Source organism: Ciona robusta, chromosome 13 (assembly GCF_009617815.1).
Source record: "Ciona robusta chromosome 13, ASM961781v2".
NCBI classification, from domain to species: domain Eukaryota; kingdom Metazoa; phylum Chordata; class Ascidiacea; order Phlebobranchia; family Cionidae; genus Ciona; species Ciona robusta.
This window is the reverse complement of record NC_143247.1, coordinates 1,155,252-1,181,334: the sequence shown is the minus strand read 5'-3', so window position 1 is coordinate 1,181,334 and position 26,083 is coordinate 1,155,252. Positions and strand designations below refer to the sequence as shown.

Here is a 26,083-nt window from a genome sequence, read left to right as displayed (position 1 = left end):
TAAGCGAGGATGTGGTATGTTACATTCATTTATTGAGCACGCTAGTGGTCATATAGATCCTTTTTCGTCGAACAGTTGTTCTTGTTGTTGTTTTTTTGCAAGACTATTTTCCGCACTTATCTCAAATCTTAATTCTAGCATTTTCCTTTAATCTCTTGATTTAAATCAAATCATAATATATATTTATAATTTTTAGACTGAATTTTCAGATTATAACCGCACGACAAGCGATTAATTAACGATTACTTTCCTCATGCACTTTACATAGCGGAAACACTGTCCGGCAGTTTGGCGGGGAACGATGTTATATCACAGAAATAAAAAAGAGTAGAACGCGCAACTGCCCAAAACCTTGATATATTCTTTTCTCTATTCACGTGACCACCAACTCCGTCCCCATTTCCCTTCGTCTCCATTGTAAAAGATAGGCGCATGGTAGTTTTAGGAGGTTTTAGCTGTTTATTTTAAAAACTACACCAACTATTCAAGTTTATTAGGCCAGTTTAGTTATTTGGTAGGTTAACGCTTACAGTTTACCACTTTTTAGGAAATTTAATTATTTAATAATTTTAATCAAAAACCTTTAAGCAAACAGTTTGTTGGAAATATTTGTATATAGTTGTTTAGAAATATTTGTATATAGTAGAAAATAGTTGTTTTACCTTATAACTTTAAATTAAGTCAAAAAATGAAGAAAAACTACATAAAACTCCCTCGAATCCATCGACTACAATAGTAAACGGGAACGACCCGCAAAAGAGAAAAAGTGTATCGTGCTCTCTCCTTTGCCGACGTTGGAGATGCGCGTTCTATGCTTTTTTTATTTCTGTGTGTTATATAAGATACGAAATCCACACAACGATTCACAACTGAATCAAACTATTAGCATTTAAGTGGGGACGCACTAAATGCACTACTCTTATACCGTATTATCATTAATCGTAATTGAAACATTATTTTTAATTCAACATCATATGATTAATATTAACTTTTAAAATTACCTAATTACTTCGTGATTACGGTTTGTCAAAATTCATGAAAACAAACGTTTTTTAGGGACCACAACGTTAATTAATTTAAGTTTACAGTAAAGGTACAGGAGTTGTACAAAGCGTATTTACACATATTCTTTACCAACCTCATACGTCATAAGTTTCATTAGTTATAATACATGCATAAATAAATTCTGCCTACTGCTCCACAGTCACCAATGACGACTAGAACCCGTTTTGTTGGTTACTTCAGATTTGTTTTTGATCGAGCCCAGTCGACCGTTTTAGTAAAAGGATTAATTAATAGCAGGGTGGGGTAGATGGGACACCTTTTCATTTTGTTTTCTCTTTTCATTTAGTAGTAAACAAAGAACATTTAATGAATTATAAAACCGTATCTTCACGACTTCCACAGACCGTTGTTAATTGTTTAAAACACGATCAGGCTATTTGGATATTATGTGTTAAAATGTCCCATCTTCCCCGACTCTACTATATTATGCTAATTAGTTTAAAACGTGCTCATTCATTAGATATGTGATCTCTTGTTTAGATAAGTGTTTGGTTGCTGCATTGAAAGTACACAAACAAGCAAGATAATATCGTCATTTAGTTTATTTGGTTATTGTAATTGATGCACTGGTTTAACAGGCACTTAATTAACTAATTAAATGATATTTTGCATAACTTCATTTTGCACTTCTTTTACGAATTCATCGTTTTCTTCAACTGTAAATAGAATGATACAAATTCGTTTTATGTCAAATACATTATTTGTAGCCTATGTGTTATATCTGTGCAACAGGGACTATGTGTCTAACACCTTTATTTGTCTCTTTGATTACAGTATTGAAATAAAAATAATAAAACAAATAAACGTAAGTCAGTTTCAGTAATTAAAACTAGTAAATTACGAAACCATATCAATGCTGTTCAAAATAGCTTGCTGCTATACAAATCCTACGGCCTATGCTGCAGTCACGATTTATAAACATTCATTGCATGTAGGAAATTAGCGTCAGTATTACGTAAGAAGGCTTTGTACTTCCAATTTGTATACTGATAATACTGTGGTAGTGTACAGCAGCTTTGACCGTGCAGTAAACACAGTAGGTATAGGCTACAGCTGTATCGACTGTTTGCTTGGAATGCTGTATACTAATTTGTAATTTGCAACGTAGTATTGGCTATTATACAAATTCAGTCATATTATATATTTCGGAATTCTGCTGAGTGAGTGCTATTTCGTAAAATAATTTTGCCGGAAGCTATTTAGGGAAAAGGAAATTTGCTCAATACTATTTCTGTACACAAAACTTAGTTATTAGGTATAGTTATGCTAGAATGGTAGTTTGTACTGTGTAATATATATCAGATACATGCAGGACACACAGTCGTTTGTAGCTGTGATTAATTATTATGTAGTGTTTTGTCTACAAGCTGTGACTGCATTCTCGTATGACGTAACAGTACCAATTGTTACGCATGTGTATTGTATCCTAACTGCCGCCTGTGGCATTTAGAATTGATATAAAAATGATATTAGGAATAGTTTAAAACAGTTTTGAAACAATTTTAAATAGTTCTGTGCCAATTGTGAATTTCAGTAAAAAATACATGCTTTAATATAAGTTATAAGAATGCCATTATCAGAATTACTTATTCAGAGGAGCTTATATAGTATTGCAGTTACAGTGTTAGCAATATTTTGCATACACATATATAATAGAGTTATATACACATATATAGTAGAGTGGGGGAAGACGGCACAACTTTTCAGATTTCATTCTATTTTCTCATTTGGTAGTAAACAAAGAACGTTCAAAGAAACACAAAACCGTATCCTCACGACCTCCATGGACTGTTGTTAATTGTTTAAAACACGGTCAGGATACTTTAATGTTATGTGCTAAAGGTGTCTCGTCTTCCCCCATCCTACTGTATATATGTTATGTTTATATGAAATTCGGGTATTCATATAGGTATTATATAGCACAACCTGTATTATGCTGGTGTATAACAACCATTAAAAATCTCTTTGTTGTTGCATATTACAGAATACATCGTGTCAACATGGAGTTTAAGCATATGTGCATTATATCTTGCGTAATAGGCCTAACTGTTTTGGTTTTTGAGATACTGGTGACAGCTACTAATGGTTGGCTGAATGTATCGATTAAATACGGCAGCCAAACGGACGAATTTACTATCGGAGCGTTCGATCTAACGGGGATAGACCAGAAAACTTCCCGGAGCTGGAACAGTATGGATTATGTTTTAATATATACTTGTTTAATGAATGAAAATGTAGTTTATGTTTTTGGGCAAGACAGTCGTTATGTAGTAGGGTGTGGGAAGATGGGACAGTTTGCCAAAGAACATTTAAAAAATTATAAACCGTATTCTCTTGATTTCCATTGTCATAGAGCCATAGACCGTTGTTAATTTTCAGATATTTGTTAATACGGTCAGGATATTTGGATATTATGTGCTAACGATCTCCCGTCTTCCCTCACCCCTCTATACATCTCGTGCCTTGCCGTTCCCGATAAATATTTTTGAATAGCGTTTTTTATTTCGTTAAAAAAATAGAGAAACCATACGGGCCACTAGGTTGAATTAAATGTCATTTGCAATGACACATACCAATTTCCATTAAATGTCATTTGCAATGACACACACCCGTTGCTGTAAATTAGGCATGTTTTATAATCATAGCGCAAAACCTAAGTGTACGTGTAAAACTTTTCAGTTAACAAAAACAGTGCGATCACGACTCTGCAAGCTATGTTGATTCTAAGCATCATCAGTCTTATTGTTGGAATTGTTTGCCAAATATTAGCTTTAACAAAGCTAAAACTCGGCCGGCTAGAAACAAAAGGGTTTCTTATATTAGTACATGTAATGTACATGCTATCAGGTAAGCTGCCTCATTGTTAAAAAACACACAAGTTTTGTTACGTTTTTAAAACCCATTTTGATGCCAATACCTATTGTTTATTACTAGGTCCGATTTTTCATATAGTAGGATAGGGGGTGATGGGACACCTTTTCCTGATCGTGTTTTGAACAATTATAACAACGGTCTATGAGATTCTTGAGCATATAGTTTTACAATTCTTTGAAAGTTCCTTGTTTACTACCACATGGGACGAGAAAATAGAGTTAAAAGATGTCCCAACTTCCCCCATCCTACTTTATATTGGCTGGGAAAAGATTGGTCAGCTTTTCGTTCTATTTTATCGTCCCATTTGGTAGTGGACAAAGAACATTCAAATAATTACAAAACCGTATTCTCACGACTACCATAGACTATTGTTAATTACTTAAAGCAAGATCAGGATATTTGTATATTATATTCTAAAGGTGTCCCGTCTTCCTTCACCCCACTATATTCTAGCTGGTTTATTAATTTAAAAAATGTTTAAACATAATATGACTTTTATATGTTGTGTTATAGTGACGCATCCCGGTATAGAAAAAAATATTTTAATAAACAAGCAACAAGGTGCTACAATACACAAACAATAATAACAAAATTGCAGAACCTATATAAAGTAAAATGAATGGCAGTTTTATTAAACATACAAAACAGTAGGGTGGGTGAATATAGGACACCTTTTCATTCTATTTTCTCGACACATTTGGTAGTAAATAAAGAATATTCGAAGAATTGTAAAACCGTATCCTCGCGACTCCCATATAGCGTTGTTTATTGTTTAAATTACAATCAGTTATTGGGATAAGATGTTCTAATGGTGTCCCGTCTTCCCCCACCCTGCTATATATTACAATGAGAGTATTAAACCAAATTTAATTTAACCAAAATTTTCCTATTTAAACAAAACATTTTCGCTTTAAAAAAGGTTAATTTTTTTCTTTTTTAACTCATGTTTTAATTCTACAGCAATCTTTCTAATCATTGGCCTGTCTGTTTACACGAACTACTGGAACAGTCATGCGTTGTTCTTCGCCGTTAGCAATATCCGGTTCTTGGGAACAACGTCTTACAATTATTCATTTTATCTGTGTTGGCTGATAGCTCTACCGTTTATGATATTTTCCATAGCATATGCTGTGTACGCTTGCTACTTTTATAGTTAAAACTAAATAAAAATACGACTAATACACCTCTGTCGGGCCACGGAAGTCGTTATAACATAGGTGTTCTTTATTAGACACTGTGTAGCCGGTTAATACCAGTTACAGCACGTATGGAAACTTAAAAAATATTGTTAACTCCAACAATTACCATTTTATTGGCTATCTAGCGCCATCGTCTGACCGGCTTATATATTGCCTTTCTCCTGTCTTTGCTATGCGAACGCTGTCTCTCTGGTCTGCGTTTCAGTACAGATTCTTGCATGAATGAATGAATGAATGTAACTTACTTTATCCTCGCGTGGCCGAAAACGAAAGTCGTTATAACACGGGTTTAACACCTCGTGCCAACTTACGAGTTACCATGTATGTTAGGCTACTTTGTGGGTGATTATTTTTTCTGTTTTTTCATTTTTTTATGTATGGCTGATAATTTGGACAACCCATTAGTGAAAACTGGGTTGGAGCAATTGTCGTTAAGTGTCTTGCCCAAGGACACATACACCCACAATGATAGCAGCGTCGAGCCTTGAACCCAATACCTATTGGTTACAGGCAAGCGCGCTAACCACTATGCCACGGCGCCTGACGTAGTTGTGTTAGCACCGCAATTTTAGTGTACCTATTGTAAGATTTAGTTAGTATGTGTTCAGCTATAACTCCATTATGTGTTTATGTTGTTTTTTAATCTCTCTGTTGGTCTCTCTCCGTCTCTATCTGGCTTTTTGGCAATCTAGCTGATTTAAATAAATGAATGTAACTTCATCCTCGTGTGGCCGGAAAACGACAGTCGTTATCACACGGGTTTAACACCTCGTGTCGGCGTACGAGTTACCACGTATGTTACTTTGTGGGTGATTATTTTTGGGGAGGATTTTTTTATTTATTTTTCATATATGGCCGATTATTTAGACAACCCATTAGTGACCACTAGATTGGAGCAATTGCCGTTAAGTGTCTTGCCCAAAGACACATACGCTCACAATGGTAGCAGCGGCGAGCCTTGAACCCATTACCTCTGGGTTACAGGCAGGCGCGCTAACCACTATACCAAGGCGCCGGACTTTTGGCTCTACTTTGACTATTGTTGGAATCTGCTGGCTATCGTGTATGATTTGCGTTATCGTCAATACAACTGTATATATTCATCAAGAGAAGAGCATTAATTAAGCTATAAACAACAGTCGCTTATTCCTTATACGGCTAAAACTGCAGCCGCGTTCGAGTTAAACCCTAGCTCCTACAAATATGTTCTTAATTTGGACATCATGTGCAACCATATAGAACCAATGTGATTTATAAAATATCCCGCCTTTGCTCGACTCATGTTTTCCACCATGCTATATCGACCAAGTTGAAAACCTTGATACACGATTTAAATGAATAAAGTATCGCCTAAATGTTATAATTTAAGCGTCTTGTTGCTTCGGCTATACTGAATTTGTTTAAACATGCAGTTAAGAGACAACATGTAATTTTATTTTTCATGTTTTCCACTAAAAATACAAATGTAAACGTTAGTTTATGAAACTGGGGACCAAAGGGACAATTGGAATTAGAACCTAAGAGACTTAGGGTATACACAGAAATAAAAAAAATAAAAAAGAATAGAACGCGCATCTCTAATGTCGGTAAAGGAGAGAGCATGATACACTCTCTCTTTTTCGCGGGTCGTTCCCGTTTACTATTGCAGTCAATGGAAGCCAGGGTGTTTAATGTAGTTTTTCTTCGTTTTTTTGACTTAATTTAAGTTTATAAGGACAATTAACTATTTCCAAACATATATATATATTATAACAAACCGTTTGTTTGAACGTTATTAATTAAATTTATAAAATAATTAATTTTCCTAAACAAGCGCTAAAGGGTAAGCGTTAACCTACCAAAAACTAAACTGGCCTAATAAACTGGAATAGTTAGTGTAGTTTTTAAAATAAACGGCTAAAACCTCCTAAAATCACTGTGCGCCTATATTTTACAATGGAGACCAAGCGAAATGGGGACGGAGTTGGCGGTCACGTGAATAGAAAAAAGAATATATCACGGTTTTGGGCAGTTGCGCGTTCTACTCTTTTTTATTTCTGTGAGGGTATACCGTTACACTTACTACGTCACGAGACTCGAACGGCGTAACTAATCGAAACAGAACAACTCCCGATCGACACCTAGTAGGGGGAAACAACCGCTGAAGCTAATCCTATCAATCTAACTGCTTTAAAACCACCTAAAAAAAATTCAAGCATGCGCTTAAAGTGTTACCAATATTTAATCACGCAAGATCACACTCTAGAGAACAGTTTCCTCAATTTAGGTAAGCGTGCAGGTAGAAACGACTAATGAATAAAATACATAAAAGCTTAGTATACAAATAAATTTACAACTAGAACTTAGTAAAACAGCATAAGATTATTGACTTTGCTTGACCATTTCACAACTCGTTTTTGGGTCAATTCAAAAACAACGTTTCATGAACCAACATATAGTAGGGTAGGGGAAGATGGGATACTTTTTTATTATATTTTCTCGTCCGGTTTGGTAGTTAACAAATAACAGTCAAAGAATTATAAAACTGTATCCTCACGACTTTCATATACACGATTGGGATATTTGGATATTATCTGCTTAAGGTGTTCCATTTTTCCCACACGCTACATCATAGGCAGCTTAATAAATTATTCAAAAAACACCTACATGATCTATGTTTGTTACTATTAACATTGTTGTCATTTATTTTAAGCAAACTTTTGTTTCTATAAGACGTTTAACTTATAAGCATAAATGGCTTTTTGTCAGCTATGTAGCGACCATGGTTATTTTCTTCCAATTAAATGTAAATACCTTTTTAACTGTAAGCGTGTTTTAACAAGTGTTGTTTTGTCGCTATATATCCTGTCTTTCCGTGTAAAATATTTCTAAATCATCTTCGCTACCGTAATCGAAGAGACAAATGAAGTTGTTAATATTATTGTTAAGTCACATACGGTCATACGTAATAATAGCATACAATAACACTGTAAAAAAATATAGGCAGCAAATGGGAATTACGGCTTGTAAAGCTGTAGGCCAAAAGTCGGCAACATACGGTCTCATGTTGACCGGCCGCGCACTGTTTCGTTAATTCCCTTACACACGGCGGATCGCGTCATTAAAATGCAGTTCGGTATGTAGGATTGGATTCGATGTTCCAGTGGCAAGTCCCAACTCGGCAAAGCGAAGGCCGTTAAAGTGGGGGGCAGGGTAGTCTAGACCCGTGCCCGTTATAAACAATGTATTGCTTATAAGCTTCAGCAGGAAGTTGCTTTTGTTTTATTGGTATCTCTCTCTAGTGTGGTGTAGGCTCTTGCCCAGGGACACATACGTACTCAATGGCAGCGGTATATAGACCATGAAACGTTTGCTAAGATGCTATCAATTATAATTGAACAATGTTGCAGAATGCAATAATTAAATTTATTAACGACGGTCGTCATATATAGTAGTGTGGGGGAAGATGGGAAACCCATTCTCGTCAAATTTGGTTGTAAACAAATTTATTTTTAAGAATTATTAAACTGTATGCTCTCGGCTCATTTAGGCCGTTGTTAATTGTTTAAAACACGATCAGAATACTTGGATATTACGTACTAAAGGTGTCCCATCTTCCCCCTCCCTACTATAGTTATTTCTTTCTTACGTTTTTTCGCACGCGTTGTATAGCACTAAAGACCAAACAAAGCATTCAATAGAATGTTGCGCAAAATACTGGCAGTTATTGAAACGCTCGGTATCTGAAACTAGAAGCAAAATAGAAAGAATTAGCTGGAACTCCGATGGGAAGTTATTAAAACGCTTTCAGTCATCTCAGATTTCAGAATACACGATTTCTTGTGAAATGAATGAAATCGTATGCTGTCTCTTTGATACGTGGTCACACACCAATGCAGTATAGAGAAAACCACTGTAATTCACTTTACATTATAACAACTAAGCGATACATTTAATTGGTGGGTAAGATTTATTTATTTTTTCGTTTGTCCCGTTGGGTAGTAAACAAAGAATATTTATATAAATAAATATCCGCGTTCTTATGATTCTATAAACCGTTGTTAATTGTTCAAAACACAACTGTGGTATACTAACCAGTATAATACTTGGAGGTAAGATGGGACACCTAAAGCATATAATATCAAAAATTCGTAGTGTGTTTTAAACAATTAACAAAGTTGGTCTATAGTTGTCGTAAGGATATGGTTTTATATCTTTAAAATGTTCTTTGTTTACTACCAAATGAGACGATGAAAATAAATTGAAAGGGTGTCCCAACTTCCCCCACCCTAATATAGCTGATATAATAAAATATACGCACCCTTTAATACGTAACCATCGTTTTTTTTCCTACACGTTTATACAGAAACACAAATGCAATGCCGAAACGTCGAAAACACATAGATTAATTTACATATTTAGATAATCAGCCGATTTCATATGAAGCAAGGACATTTTCGTTGAAAAATAAAACTGCTTATAATTTCCTGATTAGACATGTGTGCACGACGAAGTAAAGCTTTTCTGCTCTACTGCAAATCTTTATACGAATGCTGCTTGTTAGTTTGTTGGATTTAACTTTATTATTAATAATATATTATTATAACAGGGGGGGAGATGGGACACCTTTAGCACATAATATCTAAATATCTTGATCGTGTTTTAAACAATTAACAGTCAATGGGAGTCGTGGGCATATAGTTTTATATTTTCTTGAATGTTCTTTGTTTACTACTAAACGGGGCGAGAAAATAGAGGTAAAAGATGTTCCGTCTTCCCCCACCCTACTGTAATAAATTTAATTGTCTCTACGATTACGGTGGCGAGGATTTAATTAGAAACATTTTAAACAAAAAGACAGGATATAGCGGCAAAACAACAGTTGCTAAAACACGCTTACAGTTAAAAACATATTTACATTTAATTGGAAGAAACTACGCGTGGTCGCTACACCTAGCAGACAAATAACGAGCCGTTTTTGTTTTACGGTAAACTTCCAAAAGAAACGAAAGTGTGCGTAAAGACACGACCCTTAATAGTTAGGGAGTAGTTACAAACAGCTGGAAAATATGCACGAATATGCACAGTCAGAATACAATTACTGAACTCAACACTAACAACAGTTAAAAACATTTTTATATTTAATTGGAAGAAAAAAAGCGTGTTCGCTAAACCTAGCAGACAAACGAGCCATTTATGTTTAATTAAAGTTGCCAGAACATATAACAGTTCGGCGAAAATTGTTTTTTGATACTAAGACATTTAGGAAGCAATTAAACGCTTGAAGGAATAAAAGGCGTTGAGTTTGGCTGCTAAACAATAACTTCTTATAGAAAACAGAGTAAGTTACTCTGTTGTAACTTTGTACTACTGGGTTTAAAATTTGTTTCTGCAGATGAACAAGTCAGCTCTACTTATCCTGCTTCTCATTGGACTCCTTGTCGTAACTGAGACGACTAATGCGGACTGGTTGTGGACTCGTCGCCGCCGTCGCAGGGGTTTTAAACCCTATAGCCAACGGGTCATGGACAAAAGTAAGTAGATTTACTTCTATTAAATGGACAGCGAAAAAAAATATGATCTACTATTTGTCTTACCCAAGTAAACACACTAATAGAGAATAACTATTACTATATTTATGTTAAATGTGTTTCATGTACATCCAATAAAAATATGGTAGGGTGGGGAAAGATGGGACACCTTTTCATTCTATTTTTTGTCCCATTTGGTAGTAAATACAAACATTTAAAGAATTGTAAAACCGCATCCCTATGACTCCGATATAGATCGTTGTTGATTGTTAAAAACACGGTCAGGTTATTTGGGTAATATGTGCTAAAAGTGTCCCGTCTTCCCCATCATACTATAGTGGCGCAGCCAGGGGGGTTTGAGGGTCGTGACTCCCCCCCCCTTTTAAACCCCACAAAATGTTTTTTTTTATTAACCCCCCCCCCTATTTTTTTCTGGCTGCGCCGCTGTATTTATATATATATATATATATATCTTCAGTTTTAGTTCAAGACATGGACACAGCTTTCGAAAGCAGCAACTTCAATGCATGATGGTTCGTTAATTAAACACAACATTGTAGAAATGCAGTCTCAAAATTGCAATAAAGCAAAAACATATCACTTCTTGACTTGTGTGTTGGTTGTATATATATATGAAACGGAGATGTAATAATAACGTTATTTCTCTCTTCGATTACGGTAGCGAAGATTTAGAAATATTTTTAACGAAAACACAGGATATAGCGACGAAACAAAAGTATCACAGTTTGGGAACCACTGCATTATAAAGACATTTCTCAAATTCAGTGATAATATTAGTAATCAAACTATTTAGTTAACTATGAAACGGTCAATATAAATGTGCAAAGATACATCGGTATTATCGACCGGGCGCGCCAGGGCAACATTATTACAGTAGGGTGGGGTAATATGGGACTTCTTTTCACACGACTGTACAGTAGAAGTTAGATCCATTACACTTATTTTCTCGTCCAATTTGGTGTTAAATCAAGAACATTTATAGATCTATAAAACTGTTACCTCACGACTTTCTATAAGACCGTTGTTAATTATTTTAAACACGAGGAAATTATGTGCAAAATGTGTCCCATATTACCCCACCTTACTATATTATACGTTTGTTTATTTCGAACACCTAGTGCCTATTACTAGATTCCGCATTTATGACCTTAACTACTTAATTTACGGGACTTGCTTTGGCTCGTTTGTCTGCTAGGTGTAGCGACCACGCTTATTTCCTTCCAATTAAATGCAAATATATGTTTTTAACTGTTAGTGTGTTTTACAAACCGTTGTTTTGTCGCTATATCCTGTCTTTTCGTTTAAAATATTTCTAAATCTTCGCTACCGTATTTAAAGAGACAAAAAACTATGCTTTTTATTTTTAAAGGATACGCTACAAGCAATTGAAATTGCATAGAAAATTAACCCGGCATCATGTGTTGTTGACAGCGTTTACCTGTTTAATCCTTTTTGATTTAAAAAACACAATAGGATTTTGTTTAATAGAGCATATATGTTTTATTACCAGTTAAGTAGGTTGAAAAATCTATGCTATTTACCATACAGTAGTGCATCATATAGAACATATCAATATCGTTTTAAAATATAGGTATAGTAGGGTGTGGGAAGATGGGACACGTTTATTTTTTCATTCTTTTTTCGTCGTAAACAAAGATCGTTTGAAGAATTATAAAACCGCATTCTCACGACTCCCATAGACCGTTGTTAATTGTTTTAAACACGATTAAAATATTTGGACATTATGTCCTAAAGGTGACCCGTCTTACTCTGGAGTTCTATATTAGGTGTAAAAGAATAAGTGGCGTCACAGCTATGGTTAAATACAGCGACGGTAATGCTGCTGAACAAGTGGTAGAAGTCTGTGCAGTTGTTTTGGTGTAGGGCATCGAAGAATTACTTGGCCAGGTCATCAGGTTTGGAGTAGTTAAGTTTCTGAGACCATTTGGGGTCGTCATGTTTTGGATAGTTGAGATTGTTGTACGCGGTGTTGGAACTCGAATTGAATATGGTCGAACAGCTTTATTTCGGTTCGGTGAGAGCAGGCATGCAGTTTGCGGGGTCCTATTTGCTGGTTTACAATACGCCACAGCGCAGCCCATTTGGGTAGATTCTGCTTTTACAAGCTGTTTGTAATAGTCGCAGGTCACATTGTTACACGTATTATCGGCGTAGTTGTATCCGTTAAATTTTTCGAGCATTCTGAAACCGAAGTTGATAGCATTTGCACTGACAGAATTCCCGAGTACAACGGATACAATGCCTACGCCGAATTTTTCCGCACTTGAGTTTATAGGACAATACATGACCAGTGGCTTTGCGAGGTTTGCTAGGGTATCATTCCAATATAGTATTTGCATGTCTCTGGCGCCTAGTGTTAGTCTAATTCTATTTGCATGGGATATCACTGAGAGTTTGCCATGTGTGTCAAAACTCGTAGGAGTAGCAGGCACTCGTTGTAAAGAACATTTTTCCACAGACAGAAGAAATATTAAAAAAAAACTAAGGCAAAACATCCTAAACCTTTTTTTCTATTTCTATTATTTTTTTTTATAAATAATTTTTTTGTATTACAATTTTTTTGCTAGATAATCGATAATAATTAAACATAATTGGCCCGTTTGTCTGCTATAGCGACCGCACTTATTTTCTTCCAACTAAATGTAACTATATATATGTTTTTAACTGTAAGCGTGTTTTAACAACTGTTGTTTTGTCGCTATATTCTTTCTTTTCGTTTAAAATATTTCTAAATCTTCGCTACCGTAATCGAGAGAACAAACAAAGTTAATATGTTATTTTTCGTCTAACTACCGTACAACTGCCATTGACAAATGTTGTATATCAGTTCGCAAGTTCGAGGTTAGTCATAAATTTCCGTTGACACCAAATGCGAGTCACATCGCAAAACCGGTTGGATTTGGTCTAAATCATACCAACAACCACTGATCAGAGTTCAATGGACGAATGTAACTGTATCACATTTCATCATTTGGTTAAAACGCTCCTGCCGGATTGTACATTTTGAGATTCAATCATGTTTTGGAGTTTTTTTTGGAAAATATTTGTTTCCTTAAGCAAAAGTTCAAACAATAACGTTTACATGTTGGTTTCACCAACGAAAGTCAGAGCGGCACACAATACCAAAATCCGGAAAATAACGGTAAAACAACAGTTGTTATAAAACTTTAAACTTAAAAAAAATACAAACTTCAATATTACATATAGTAGGGTAGAGGAAGACGGTACGCATTTAGCACATAATGTAGTAGGGTGGGGGAAGATGGGACGCTTTTAACATAATTTTTTAAATAGCCTGATCGTGTTTTAAAGAATATACAACGGTCTGTGGAAGTCGTAAGGATACGGTTTCATAATTCTTTGAATGTTCTTTGTTTACTACCAAACGGAAAGAGAGAACAAAGTGAAAAGGTGCCCCATCTTTCCCAAACCTACTAAAATATCCTGATCTTTTTTTAAACAAAAAATAACAACGGTCTTTGAGGGCCGTAAGGATACGGTTTTATAATTCTTTGAATGTTCTTTGTTTACTACCAAATGGGATGAGAAAATATAATAAAACTATCCCATCTTTTCCCAGACTACTATATCGTAACCTATAATTAGTGGTAACAGCAAACACACAAGAAGTAGTATATCAATTCCCCATTCAATCAGAGGAATGAATATAAACAAAGTCTGCACGTATTCAAGTCATTATCTACAGTAGTGTCAAACGCGCTGTACTGAAATGGACCCTTTTGCTTTTGTATTACTTGTGATGCTGTTCAGCGTTGAATCTAAAGCCCAAGGCAATGGCTTAGGTAAGCAGATATTTTTTTACCCAAATAACTTTGTAAACTGTAAAGCTGGAACGAGGTGTTAAACCCGTGTTATAACGACTGTCGTTTACCGGCCACGTGAGGATAAAGTAAGTTACATTCAAACTATTACTTGTGTTTTATTAAATTACTAACTTAAAAAGTGTTTTTAAAATTATAGTTTGAATCTGTCCCAAATCCACCTCTAAGCTGTAGCTAAAACGTCGGAGTTATTTTCACTAGGTGTAAATAGCAGGGTTGGGGAAGCTGGGACACCTTTCATTCTATTTTCTCGTCACATTTGGTAGTAAACAAATAACATTTAAAAAATTATAAAACTTTATCATAATGTCTCACATAGTTTAAGGCGTAATTAGAATGTTTGGATATTTTATATGTGTTAAAGATGTCATATCTTTCTCAACCCTACTACAATAGTATTTTAAGTATTTTATTCTGGCATATAAAATTTGATGTAAATTTTGTAAAAAAATTTTTTCGTTAATTCTCTTCAGGTATATTTGTAACTTTACAAAAAAATTTCAAACCAATTTTTAATAATAACAATAACTATTTTGGTTAACAATTTATTTTTTGTTTATTTGATTATCGAAAATTTAGAAATATTTTAAACGAAAAGAGAGGATATAGCGACAAAACAACAGTTGTTAAAACACGCATATAGTTAAAAGCATATTTACATTTAATTGGAAGAAAATAAGCGTGGTCGCTACACTTAGCAGACAAACGAGCCATTTATGTTTAATTATTATCAAGTTAAAAGTATATAATAGAAACAAGTATATGCGTAACGACACTTAAATATAGCAGTCTATTACTTACAAAGCATTCAGCACCGCCGCTTGATAAAATATTAGACAAAACAGAGTAAAACTCAATTTTAAAGACATGACTTAAAAAGTAAGACACGAAACTAGTAAATTTTTGCATCAACATTTGCCTTTTATGCTGTTTTAGGAGGAAATGGGCGTCTTCCGAAAAGTGATAAATAGGTCTCGTTTGGAATTAATTTCCGCAAGGAAATAGCCAGATTTTCGGAAACTGCATTCATATAGTATTATGGGCGTTTGTCTTTCGTTATAGCATAACCGCGTGTCATTGTGTTCGTTTTCGTTATATTTTTCAATTTGACATTGTATGGGAACTTTGCTTCCGCCGGCGCCTATATTAACAATACGGCAAAATGGATTAATAGTTTTTGATATCCGCACCAAGCTTCTATAGAGACGTTACATTATTAATCTTAATATGTAATAGCGCCCGTTGGCTTTACTTTCCGGCGCCGTGGCATAGTGGTTAGCGCGCCTGCCTGTAACCAATAGATAATGGGTTCAAGGCTCGACGCTGCTACCATTGTGAGCCTTGGGCAAGACACTTAACGACAATTGCTCCAACCAAGTGGTCACTAATGGGTTGTCAAAATTATCGGCCATACATAAAAAATGAAAAAATCCCCAAAAATACCCACAAAGTAACATACATGGTAACTCGTAAGCTGGCACGAGGTGATAAACCCGTGTGATAACGACTGTCATTTTCCGGCCACGCGAGGATAAAGTAAGTTACATTCTTCTTTATAAAACAATTAATATTCGAGAACGTACATTAAACGTGTATTTCATTACAGATTATAAACGTAATTCATTCACAAATACTAACAAAATATAAATACCTTGTTAAGATATAAAATTAAACAACTACAAGAAAAAAACGTAAATTGCTTTGCGTCATAATGTAATTCTAAAACTGATAGTCAATTTTTGTTTTTTCACACGTTCCATTTAGGTCGCTTATGTTGTAAGCAAACGAAAGCAAGGCGAGAAAAAAAGCACTTTAAATAGAAGTTAAAGAAATATGAAATTGCTACAGAAAAGTTAGATTGGTTGTTTTAGAGTTTTAGATCAATGAAACTGCTTATAGTAGGGTGGGAAAGATAGGACACCTTTTCCTATAGTAGGGGAAGATGGGACACCTTTTTATTCTATTTTCTCATGCCATTTGGTAGTAAACAAAGAACATTAAAAGAATTATAAAACCGTATCCTCACGACTCCCATAGACCGTTGTTAATTGTTTAAAACACGATCAGGATATTTAGATATTATGTGCTAAAGATATCCTGACTTTCCTCACCCTACTATATATATTCTTGCAGTACGGGGCAATTTTAGTTGTTATAACACGGGTGTCTTGTTTTACAAATCACCGGCTAGGTATGAAATACCACATATGCAGTCTTATATGGATATGCCCATACAATAGGCCCATACAATAGGGGGAGGGGTGGGCTTTAAAAGTGTTTTTTAAACATTTTATGTTTAGTGTTAAGATATATAACAATTTTGGCTTTAACCTTGCTGGCATGCCTTGTAACTTACTTATAGTGTGAACTAACTTATAAAGTGATAAATATAACATTTGTTTCAGAGTTCAACTGACAAAATACACAATGTCGTGATTTAAATGGCAATAAATGAACCACTGTAACTAATTTATCTTTGAATATCGGATACAACGGTAGTTTTAACAACGATAAAGGGGTTAGCGCGTGTGCAAATGATCCAAAGGTGACTGGTTCAAGGCTCGCCACTGCTACAGTTGTGTATGTCATAAGGCAAGACATTTAACGGCAATTGCTACAACTCTGGTACTAATGGGGTGTCTGAATTGTCAGTCATACAGAACAACCAACCAGGCACGAGGTGTATAAGAATCAGAACACCCGTGTTATAACGACTGCCGTTTTTCGGTCATCCGAAGATAAAGCAAGTTATATTTAATTTTTCATAACACGGGATTTGTGTTATACACCTCGTGTAATAATAACTTTATTTGTCTCTTCGATTACAGCAGCAAATATTTAGAAATATTTAATCGAAAAGATATGAGGGACAAACAAAAACAGTTGTTAAAATACGCTTACACTTAAAAACTTATTTACATTTAATTGTATAAAAAAACGTGATCGCTACACCTAGCAGACAGTACGAGCTATTTGTGTTTAATAAATTTTTGGTTAAACTTTTAATATAAACAAAATTGAGCGTATAAGAGACAATAAACCCACTTAATTTATAAAACTCACGTGGGGCAACTGTGATTATTTTTGACTAAAAGTACGTGTTAAAAGTCAAAAGAAACTTAATTTCGGAAAAACGTGTGCATGGTTAAATTTGAAATCTTTACCATACGATGATCACCCGATAATTGACATTTAAATGACGCCACTTCCTGTTTTCTTCACTTGCAAACGCGTTTAAATTGCTGCAATGTCAGATAACGCAAACAATAAGCTTAATGAAAATATTGTGTACAGTGAGGTGGGGGAAGATGGGACACCTTCTACCTCTATTTTCTCGTCTCATTTAGTGGTAAACAAAGAACATTTGAAGAATTATAAAACCATATTCTCACGACTCCCATAGACCGTTGGTAATTGTTTAAAGCGTGACCAGGATATTTAGATATTATGTGCTAAACGTATCCCATCTTCCCCCACCCTACTATATATATATATATAGTACTTTAATCGTGTTTTAAACAATTAACAAGGGTCTATAGGAGTCATGAGGATGCGATTTTAAAATTCTCTTCTTTCGTCCAAATGGGACGAAAAAATAAAATTAAAAGGTGTCCCATCTTTCCCCACCCTGCTATATCGAAGAAGAAATAACCTACATTCATGGGGGAAAACTTAAGCTTGAATTTGCCAACTGTTGCAAAAATCCGAGGTTCCCGATGCGGTATTATGTTATGTCATCTCGGAAATTCGAATTTAAAATAAATTTCGCAATGTGTAAATGGGTTTGAGAAGATGGGACACATTTTTTTTCTATTTTCTCGTCTATAGTAAACAAACAACATTTAAAGAGTTGTAAAACATAGACCTAGACCTTGTTTATTGCCGTGAAAATACGATCAAGATATTAGGATATTGTGTGCTAAAGGTGTACCGTCTTACCCCACAGTAGTATATAACCTATTTTGACTTTGAAAATTAAATGAAAACCCAAAAGGGCCTTTTTAGCCTAATTTTCGCGATTAATTATTGTTTGTAGGGTGAAACGGTCACGCCTTTTATCCAAATCAATATTTCTTCCCTTTTTATCAATAAGCGTGTTTTAACAACTACGGTTTTACCGTTACTACCCGTCTTTTCGTTTTTGTCAACTCTCTTGTTTTTACTATCGTGACCGAAGAGACGAAATAAATTTCATTCATTCAAAAAAAATCATTTATTTATTAAGATACACGGTAGGTTTATATTCTTCAGTAGATATTTCCGATGTAGCACCGCTGGCTTAATTAATGTTACTTTCGTGCAAGATTAAACGGTCTGGAGGCATTTCCGTTTGAAATTATGCCAATTTTGAAAACAAACGTGCTACACGACATCATGACTTTGGCTTCCAGCAACGTTCCATCAAATCCTAATACATATATAGCAATTATATTCGAAACTAAAATAAAGGTTTTAAATTTAGAAAATTAATAATGAAAAACCAAGGCTCCTAAACTATTGGTAAAAATGCACTTGCTTTTTTGGGTTATGGGTCGCTCCAAAATGTTTATTTATGTTGTGTTTTATGGAGAATGTAACTTACTTTATCCTCGCGTGGCCGGTAAACGACAATCGTTATAACACGGGTTTAAAACCTCAAGCCAGCTTACGAGTTACCATGTATGCTACTGTTTAGGTGATTATTTTTTTGGAATATTTTTATTGATGGCTGATGATTTGGACAACTCATTAGTGACCACTGGGCTGGAGCAATTGTCGTTAAATGTCTTGCTCAATGACACATACACCCACAGTGGTAGCAGCGTCAAGCCCTAAACCGACAACCTCTGGATTACAGGCAGGCGCGCTAACCACTATGCCACAGCGCCGGACACGAGAAATTATCATATTGTAAATTAATTTGTTTCATTCAGGAATGTGTGACCATCGACTTACTGCAACGAATGAAACGAAATTTTTAACTTCTCCTGGATGGCCATCTAACTACAATCGAACTTCATATTGTTTCTGGCGTATATTCGGACCTACGGGAACACAAATTTTATTGAGAAATGATCACGTTTTGCCAAAAAGCCGAATCAATGTATAAGTATATTCTACGACACATATTTCTTTTGCACAGACAACCTAAAATGGTGAATGTAGCTTGTTCATGCTATGTATAGCCCTTTGGGGAGGAGATATATTTATTTTAGACATTTTCCACTTTTCACGGACTGTGTCACATATTGCTCTCTAGCGACACAGGTGTTTGTGCTATAGCGAAAAACAATCAATTAGAAATTCGTTTTTTTTGGAAAAAAAATGCTACAAGACTGTTTGATGACGTCAGCATAGTTTGAGTAGCATTATCAGAAACCTTGTATTTATTTGTAATTCCTTATATAAAAGCAACATAGAGATCAAATAAAATCGCTTTTGTTTGACAAAATGGGGTTAAAACCTTTTGACGCACCAACCGTATCCTTAAAAATTACTTCACGGTTTTCGAATCAAGTTTACTAAATCTTTTAAAAGGTATGATGACATTTTCAAACGTTATGCTGTATACCAAACGTATAAAACGTAACAACAGCGTTAAAATGACATTCGTTTCTCCGCCACTGTGAGAATATTAAGAATATTTTATTTGTCTTTTTTTATTACGGTAGAGAAAGTTTAGAAATATTTTAATCGAAAAGACAGGATATAGCAACAAAACAACAGTTGTTCAAACTCTCAGTTAAAATTATTTTTACAATTAATTACGTTACACCTAGCAGACAAGCGCAAACGGAGTAGTGGGAAAAATATCTTCTCGAAAACCAAGCCTGGAATGCTGGCAGTAGTGTAGCTTTTATTGGCCGTGAAAAAGTACACGTGTCTCTAAATGTCCATTCCCCTATAATGCGCTAAACCTTGTTTTTTTTCTGTTTTGCTTCTGTCTTCTGCCATAGTGGATCTGCTTTCTTTGCCATTTTCCTCAGGGTAATTAATTACTTCACCAGCGAGCATGGGACGAATACCTTTGGGCATGTGCTGAACAATTAGGTAATCGAACAGCAAGCACACATATGTGACGGGCTGTTACATTACATGCATTTATTAAACACGATAGTGGTCATATACATCGTTGTTTTTTTCGCGACTTTTTTCCGCACTTATCTCAATTCCTAAATCTAGCGTTTTTCTTTATTCTCTTGTTTGAAATCAAATCATAATATATATTTATGACTTTTAGACTAAATTTCAGATTTAAAACCCCATGATTAGCCATTAATTAACGATTACCTTTCCCAAGTACTTTAACATAGCGGAAACACTGTCTGAAAATTTGGGAGGGCACGTGTTGATGAGATAAGAAATCCACACAACCATTCACGACTGAACCGGCTATTACCATTAAAGTGGGGATTAAATTTTGTAGTAAAAGGATTAACCAATACTATGCTAATTAGTTTTCAACGTGCTCACTCATTAGATCAGTGATCTCTTGTTTATTCATGTTTGTTTAGATACGAAGTGGTGGAAAAGACTTAACAAAATACTTTGGAAACTCGGTCGGCCAGGAGATTGTTTCACCGAATAACCTCGTTTATATTGGATTTGTTTATAATTTCTTTTCTGCCCATTTGCAACCTTTCACTCCGGGGAGGTTCAAGATACATTATTCAAGTTAGTATAGTGGGGTGGGAAACATGGGATACATTTTTACTCCATTTTATCATCTTGTATAAAAATAAACAAAAAACATTCAAATAATTGTAAAACCGAATCTTCACGCCTTTCGCAGACCGTTATTAATTGTTAAAATACGTTCAGGCTATTTGGATATTTTTATTAAAGGTGTCTCGTCTTCCCCCACCCTACTCTTTATGTATATTGCTATTATTTCTACATAAAGTGCACAAAACATACTGTATATAGCCTTAATACTTATTCTTTTTATTGCTTCACTGCGCTTAAATGCTATATAGTAGGGTGGGGGAAGATGGGACGCATTTTCATTCTAATATCTCGTCCCATTTGGTAGTAAATAAAAACCATTAAAAAAATTATTAAACGGTATGGTCACGACTACCACAGACCGTTCTTAATTGTTTAAAACGCGATCAGGATATTTAAATATTATGTGCTAAACATGTCGTATCTTCCCGCACCCTGCTATACCCTTGTCTTATACAAACGAATCAATATTTAAAAAAAAGTTCACGTGTGAGTAACTGGACGAATACCTTACTTAAAAAAAGTAATTTTAAATAATTATCACATGCTAAAAACACAGTTTACAGTAATGGGTAAACAAAGAAATCTGCCATTCAGTATAAAATCGCCAATAAGTCAATCTGGATAACTCATTAGCGGACACAAAAATTGTTTTGTACACACAGGACACAAAAATTGTTTTGTTTGTTTAACTCTCTAAATTGTATTTAAGCAATTACACAAACCTTTATAATTATCTTTTTTTGTTTCCAGTTGCTTATCCTAACGAAACAACTGTCGAATGCGAATTTGTTCTAATTGCAAAATCAACCATGCAATCAATCACATCACCAGGGTATCCACAAAACTACCCAAATAATGCAAATTGTACTTGGACGATAATAACTCCTCGTGGGATGAATACTCATTTTAAATTTGAAAACTTTAACACAGAGAAAGTGCATGATTATTTAAAAGTCAGTATTTTGTCGGTTGTTCATATAAACATGTACTTGACGATAAACGAGTTCTTTTCTATTCTGCATGGGTGAGGTCTTTGAGAACCTGGAATTTAGGCCAGATTTTACCCATTACTCAAACACCCATGTACGTCCGAAAGCAACGTGCTTGCGAAAGTCCATTATTTATATTCCAACTGAAACTTTCCAACTAGATCGCGCTTCTGTCCCGATTCTTGACTCGAGTTACATTTATTCCTTTATTTTAGAAGGTGAATATAATAGGTCCTGGATTTTTGTTTTGAACTGAACAATATGGGTGTTCTGTTAAACTGGTGTAACTGCCTTTTTAGATCTGGCCAAGCTATTCTAGCACACCTACTGCACTCATCAGCGGTTATTACCAAAAGGATATAAGGAGCTGGAGCGGTTTTAACGGAACATTTCATTTTGAATCAGATAGTTCAGTGACTACATCTGGATTTAATATCACTTTTATTGGTGAGTTTACATGAGTTTTTATGTTTCGTCGTGGCATAGGTGTTTAGCGCCTGGCTCTAACCTAGATATAATGGGTTCACGACTCCTCGCTGCTACCATTTTGGGGCGTATGTGTCCTTGGGAAAGACACTTAACGGCAATTGTTTCGACTAAGTGGTCACTGAAGGGTTGACGAAACTATCAGCTGTAGATAAAAGAAAAAAAAACAAAAACAATAACCTACAAAGTAACATACATGGTAACTCATAAGCTGGGACTTGAAACAGAACACCCGTGTTACAATGACTGTCGTTTTTTTGATCACTCGTGGATAAAGCAAGTTAAATTACATTAAATTCTTTTATTGTTTTAAATTTGCCGTTCTCGCTGTTTGTGATGTTTTCCAAGCTTCACAAATAAAACGTGCCTATTTTTTATAGCTTTGCTATCATGTTTTTGATTTTTAAAATGTAAACCATTTTTCCATATATAAGTTATAAATAACTTACAGGACATAGAATGCCCCCAACTCCATGTGAAGTTACTCTAAATGCGACGACTGACGTTCAATTTCTTACATCACCCGGTTATCCCAACAATTACCCAAACAACGTGCATTGCAATTGGACGATAACCGCCTCTAAAGGATTGAAAATTTATTTTACTATGCACAACCTATCAACAGAGGAATGTTGTGACCATATATCTGTAAGTGCTTTGGTGCAGTTCAAATCAAACTCTGGTCAGCTTTAACTTTTAATTACCTTGTGACTTTAGTCAAAAACTATATAGAGAAGTAAAATTATAATTAGTATTGATCCGGTTACGTTTTTGATTATAGATCGAAAATGCCACCCACACGATAATGTAGCGTGTAAAAATTTGATTGGAACATCACGTTTTATTTTTTCAAACATAATAAAAAACGTGACAGTGGCTGTCCAAAAAGATTGTAAAAAATATTAACAAGTAAGGCTTCGTTTTTTTTTATATTCCGATTCTTGGCAGCTGTAACCAAAAATAACAGCCACAGCAACCAGATAATAACAGCCACAGCAACCAGAGGGCGCCAGAGAGCCAGAGAGAGAGATTAAAAAACAGTTATGTTCAGTCGCTAACAAATAGAACATTGTTAATAGCTGAACACATAATAACTAAATCTTAAACAGTTACGCTAAATTGCGATGCTAACAGAACCATGCAAGAACCTATACTGAAACGCAGACTAGAGAGACGGCGTTCGCATAGCGAAGACAGGAGAAAGGCAATAAATAAGCCAGTCAGACGGTGGCGCTAGACAGCCAGTAAAATAGTAATTGTTGGAGTTAACAGCAGCGGTGGGATTTAATATCATGCAATCAAAACCACTAATGTCACAAACTAGCGGCATTAAGATAGGATTAGGAACTGTTTAAATTGCCCTACAAAAATTTTACGTATACTGTCGAAATTTCATACAATTAAAAACGTTAAAAAATATTTAAATCCTAATGAATTAATTTTTGTTTTCAGCTTTCTGCATATCCAAGAATGCGATGGTACAGCGGTTCAATAATAAGGGATTACGAGAAAGTATTTATATCTCCTGGAAACACTATGACTTTAACCTTTCGTTCAGATTGGTCTATAACTAGTTCTGGATACAACGCATCATATTTTGGTAAATTTGCATAATTAGTTTAATTCCAAATCGTATAAACGCATGTGATATAGTGAGTGCGGGGCACAACGGGACATCTTTTTTAAATATCGAAATATCCTGTTAACAAATGGAACACATTTTTAATCTATTTTCTTGTCTTATTTGGAGACAAAATAAAACATTCAAAGATTTATAAAACTGTATTCTCACGACTCCCATTAACCATTGTTAGTTTTTTAAAACATGATCAGGATATTTTGATATTATGTGCTTCCAACCCTACTATATTTGTACAGTTAGTTATATAAAATATTTTTTTATATATATGTATTATTTCTACAGCGTTAGAACCGGAGCAAATCAGATACCCCACTGGATGGTAATTCGTGTGGTGATACTGTTGCTACAGCAACCATATATATATCGTTACAATAAAATAACTGTAAATGGAAGTTTTACTAAAAAAAAGTACCAGCGACGAGCCTTGAACCCATTTCCTTGAAACCAATTTTTCCCACTTCTCTGGCATTTATTCATAGATTTCAACATTGCCTTTATTTTTGCAATAATTAAATTGTAACGACTTAATTGGGGGAAAATTTAGCGAAAACCAATTTAACCCAAATATCGTAGATATACAATTCAAACAAAAGTTAAATTAATTGTAAATTGTTTTCTTTAGTTCCTACATATGATATATTCGCAATCAATAAGAGTCAAATAAACAAACTATATAGCTCATTAAGTATATGTAAGCATGAATGCATATTATATCTATAGCGACCTGCTTCCGCGCCGTAATATGTTTGTTCTAACCGTTCAATTTTGACCGGGCGTCTTTGCGCATGCGCCGCAACGCAACTACGCATGTACAATATGTAGCTTTGTAAGGGGAATTTTTTTTATTGGCTGACATTGTTTTGTAATGTATTGCTAACAGGTTTAAAAAATCCGTTAGCGACCACTTGGTTGGAGCAACTGACGTTAAATGTTTAGATTCGAAGACACACATACGGTGGTGGAAGAGACGAGGCTTTAAACCTCTGGATTGAGACAGGCGCGCTATAACTACTGAGCCACTCTTTTCAACTTTATACAGTGGGATTCTGCTCAGTTGTAAAGTTAGTAGACTGGGGAAAGATGGGACACCTTAAGCACATTTTATCTAAAAATCCTGATCGTGTTTTAAACAATTAACAACGGCCAATGGGGGTCGTGAGGATACGTTTTGTTTAATTCTTTGACTGTTCTTTTTTTACTACCAAATGGGACGATAAAATATAATAATAAAATGTTTCATTTTCCCCTACCCCAGTGTAATTGATAGCGAAAGAATTAGATTTAACAATCATGGCATGTGCAAGTGCGGCTCAAAATATTGTTCACTATACTTTTATAGAGTCCCTAAGAACACTTTTACCATCTACATTGCTGGTGTCGTTTCAACGGGATATATCATGCAGTAATGACTATAAACACCTTAATCACTTGCATTTCCCCTTGGTTCCGATATTATTGTTTTATCTAATATTAAAACGTTTCATTTGTCTCTTCGATTACGGTAGCGAAGATTTAGAAATATTTTGAACGAAAAGACAGGATATAGCGACAAAACAACAGTTGTTAAACCACGCTTACACTTTAAAACATATTTACAATTTATTGGGAGAAAATAAGGGTGGTCGCTTCGTCGCTACACCTAGCGGACAAAAAATTCATTTATTTTAATTAAGTTAAACTTCTAATAGAAACAATCGGTTAGCCAAATTTTATGCCTGCGAACTTA

The 26,083-nt window shown here is 34.9% G+C and overlaps 2 protein-coding genes and 1 long non-coding RNA gene across 3 annotated transcripts; all 3 read left to right on the top strand.

The window, feature by feature from the left end:
* Positions 1–3,028: 3,028 nt before the first annotated feature.
* Positions 3,029–5,856, top strand: LOC149725644 (uncharacterized). Its single transcript, XM_089891137.1, has 3 exons — positions 3,029–3,255; positions 3,745–3,912; positions 4,900–5,856. The coding sequence occupies exons 1-3, from the start codon at positions 3,066–3,068 to the stop codon at positions 5,094–5,096; spliced, it is 555 nt and encodes a 184-aa protein (XP_089747263.1). The 5' UTR covers positions 3,029–3,065; the 3' UTR covers positions 5,097–5,856.
* Positions 5,857–10,311: 4,455 nt separating this feature from the next.
* LOC149725643 (uncharacterized) lies at positions 10,312–11,248 on the top strand. The gene is made up of 3 exons (XR_016386353.1): positions 10,312–10,458; positions 10,513–10,651; positions 11,127–11,248. It is a non-coding gene; the product is annotated as an uncharacterized LOC149725643 (long non-coding RNA).
* A 3,172-nt stretch (positions 11,249–14,420) lies between these two features.
* LOC149725642 (tolloid-like protein 2) lies at positions 14,421–25,036 on the top strand. Its single transcript, XM_089891555.1, has 8 exons — positions 14,421–14,493; positions 19,446–19,615; positions 21,027–21,186; positions 21,991–22,193; positions 22,529–22,676; positions 23,167–23,363; positions 24,168–24,315; positions 24,640–25,036. The coding sequence occupies exons 1-8, from the start codon at positions 14,421–14,423 to the stop codon at positions 24,678–24,680; spliced, it is 1,140 nt and encodes a 379-aa protein (XP_089747681.1). The 3' UTR covers positions 24,681–25,036.
* The last annotated feature ends 1,047 nt before the right edge of the window (positions 25,037–26,083 follow it).

Bases quoted from the DNA above. Each gene is read 5' to 3' on its own strand.
- LOC149725642 (XM_089891555.1), top strand. From the start codon at position 14,421: ATGGACCCTTTTGCTTTTGTATTACTTGTGATGCTGTTCAGCGTTGAA. The intron at 14,494-19,445 runs GTAAGCAGATAT...TGTTTCATTCAG, and splicing joins AGCCCAAGGCAATGGCTTAG to GAATGTGTGACCATCGACTT. The intron at 24,316-24,639 runs GTAAATTTGCAT...TTATTTCTACAG, and splicing joins ATACAACGCATCATATTTTG to CGTTAGAACCGGAGCAAATC.
- LOC149725644 (XM_089891137.1), top strand. From the start codon at position 3,066: ATGGAGTTTAAGCATATGTGCATTATATCTTGCGTAATAGGCCTAACT. The intron at 3,256-3,744 runs GTATGGATTATG...AAAACTTTTCAG, and splicing joins AACTTCCCGGAGCTGGAACA to TTAACAAAAACAGTGCGATC. The intron at 3,913-4,899 runs GTAAGCTGCCTC...TTAATTCTACAG, and splicing joins TGTAATGTACATGCTATCAG to CAATCTTTCTAATCATTGGC.